This window comes from Pundamilia nyererei, unplaced genomic scaffold, assembly GCF_000239375.1.
Source record: "Pundamilia nyererei isolate P.nyererei 1_Seehausen unplaced genomic scaffold, PunNye1.0 scaffold00092, whole genome shotgun sequence".
Lineage (NCBI taxonomy): Eukaryota > Metazoa > Chordata > Actinopteri > Cichliformes > Cichlidae > Pundamilia > Pundamilia nyererei.
This window is the reverse complement of record NW_005187493.1, coordinates 2,281,584-2,282,848: the sequence shown is the minus strand read 5'-3', so window position 1 is coordinate 2,282,848 and position 1,265 is coordinate 2,281,584. Positions and strand designations below refer to the sequence as shown.

General features: G+C 41.7%; 1 protein-coding gene across 1 annotated transcript in view; it reads right to left on the bottom strand.

The window, feature by feature from the left end:
• The window catches only part of endou (endonuclease, polyU-specific), a 2,831-nt gene extending 2,482 nt beyond the window's left edge, over positions 1–349 (bottom strand). Inside the window, exon 1 of the mRNA XM_005739630.1 lies at positions 245–349. Coding sequence (XP_005739687.1) covers positions 245–293 — 49 coding nt within the window. The 5' untranslated portion in view covers positions 294–349. The remainder of the gene's footprint in view (positions 1–244) is intronic.
• Positions 350–1,265: the final 916 nt, after the last annotated feature.

Here is a 1,265-nt window from a genome sequence, read left to right as displayed (position 1 = left end):
TATATATATATATATATATACATATATATAACCAGCGCTATATATAACCCAGCGCTCACACGCTGGGTTGCACTGGCACGAGTAATTGCTATCTGTTCCATAACCACATCGTCCCTGACATGAGTCCAGCGTATCTGGAAACAAACCGGACAGACTGGTGTTATAAACACACTGACATCCTTGTTCTGCCTGTAATATGATCATAATAAAAATGCAAAGATGGGTTAAAAAATAAATGACTTACTGCTGAAACCCAGGGTCAAACAGAGTACAAGGACAGCAAGGAGCTTCATCTTTGCTTAGCAGCAGCCTGATATCTGGGTGTACTAACTGTTATGGCCTTTCCTTTATGTCAAAGTGGGGTGTGGTTTTTGCCCAACTACCATCAGAGAGGTAGGGCATACTGGTTCAGGGACCATTGGAGGTGGAGTTAAGTGACAGAGCACCTATGCACAGGTTACTCAGCTTTAATTCTCTCAAGTAGTCACTTGTTGGAACATGATGGCCACACATACATTTTGACCACACCAGCAGGCATCAACATGGCAGCAATTGCATCACGTTTTTAAAGAAGAGTCTGTGGTTATTGTTGTTTGGGTAATCCCAAGTGCTAAATACACCCAACCACAGTGAAGGGCACAGCTTTTAAAATGAGAAAACAATAGCATTGTTAACCTGATGATGGGAACCCACTAGTAGCAGCACACATATGTATGTCAGCAGCTGATGACACAGTCGGTAATGAACTGACAGCACCTTTAGAGGTGGTTGAGCTCCAAGGGGATATGGCAGGGGGGACTGTGGCACCCCCTAAACTAAAGTGCCCTCACCTCCCCACAGCTGGAGCTCCAGGCCTCCACTGGATTTTTGTTCTTATAGAGAAGTTCTCAAGGTGCTTGAAGGAAACTTCAGCATCATGTCCTGAACTTGAGAGGAAAACTGCATTCAATTCACATGAATGCTAACTACGCCATTAAAAAAGTGGGACTTATAGAAATTTAAACCAGGAGATTAAATGCTTCACGTTCACAATGGTGCAGAGTAGAGCCATTGCTTCTCCACATTGAAATTAGGCAGTTAAGATAACTCTTTATTGCCATTGCCCATTCATACCTAGTACAATAGTACAACAAAATTGGAAACTGTCCAACGTCAGCACCAAGCGCAACTAAAAGCAAGAAAACACAAAAAAACACAGTAACTTTTCATTTCTTTTAAAAGTGCAAGAAAAGTATGAGCAAAAAATAGGAATGGCTTAATAAATA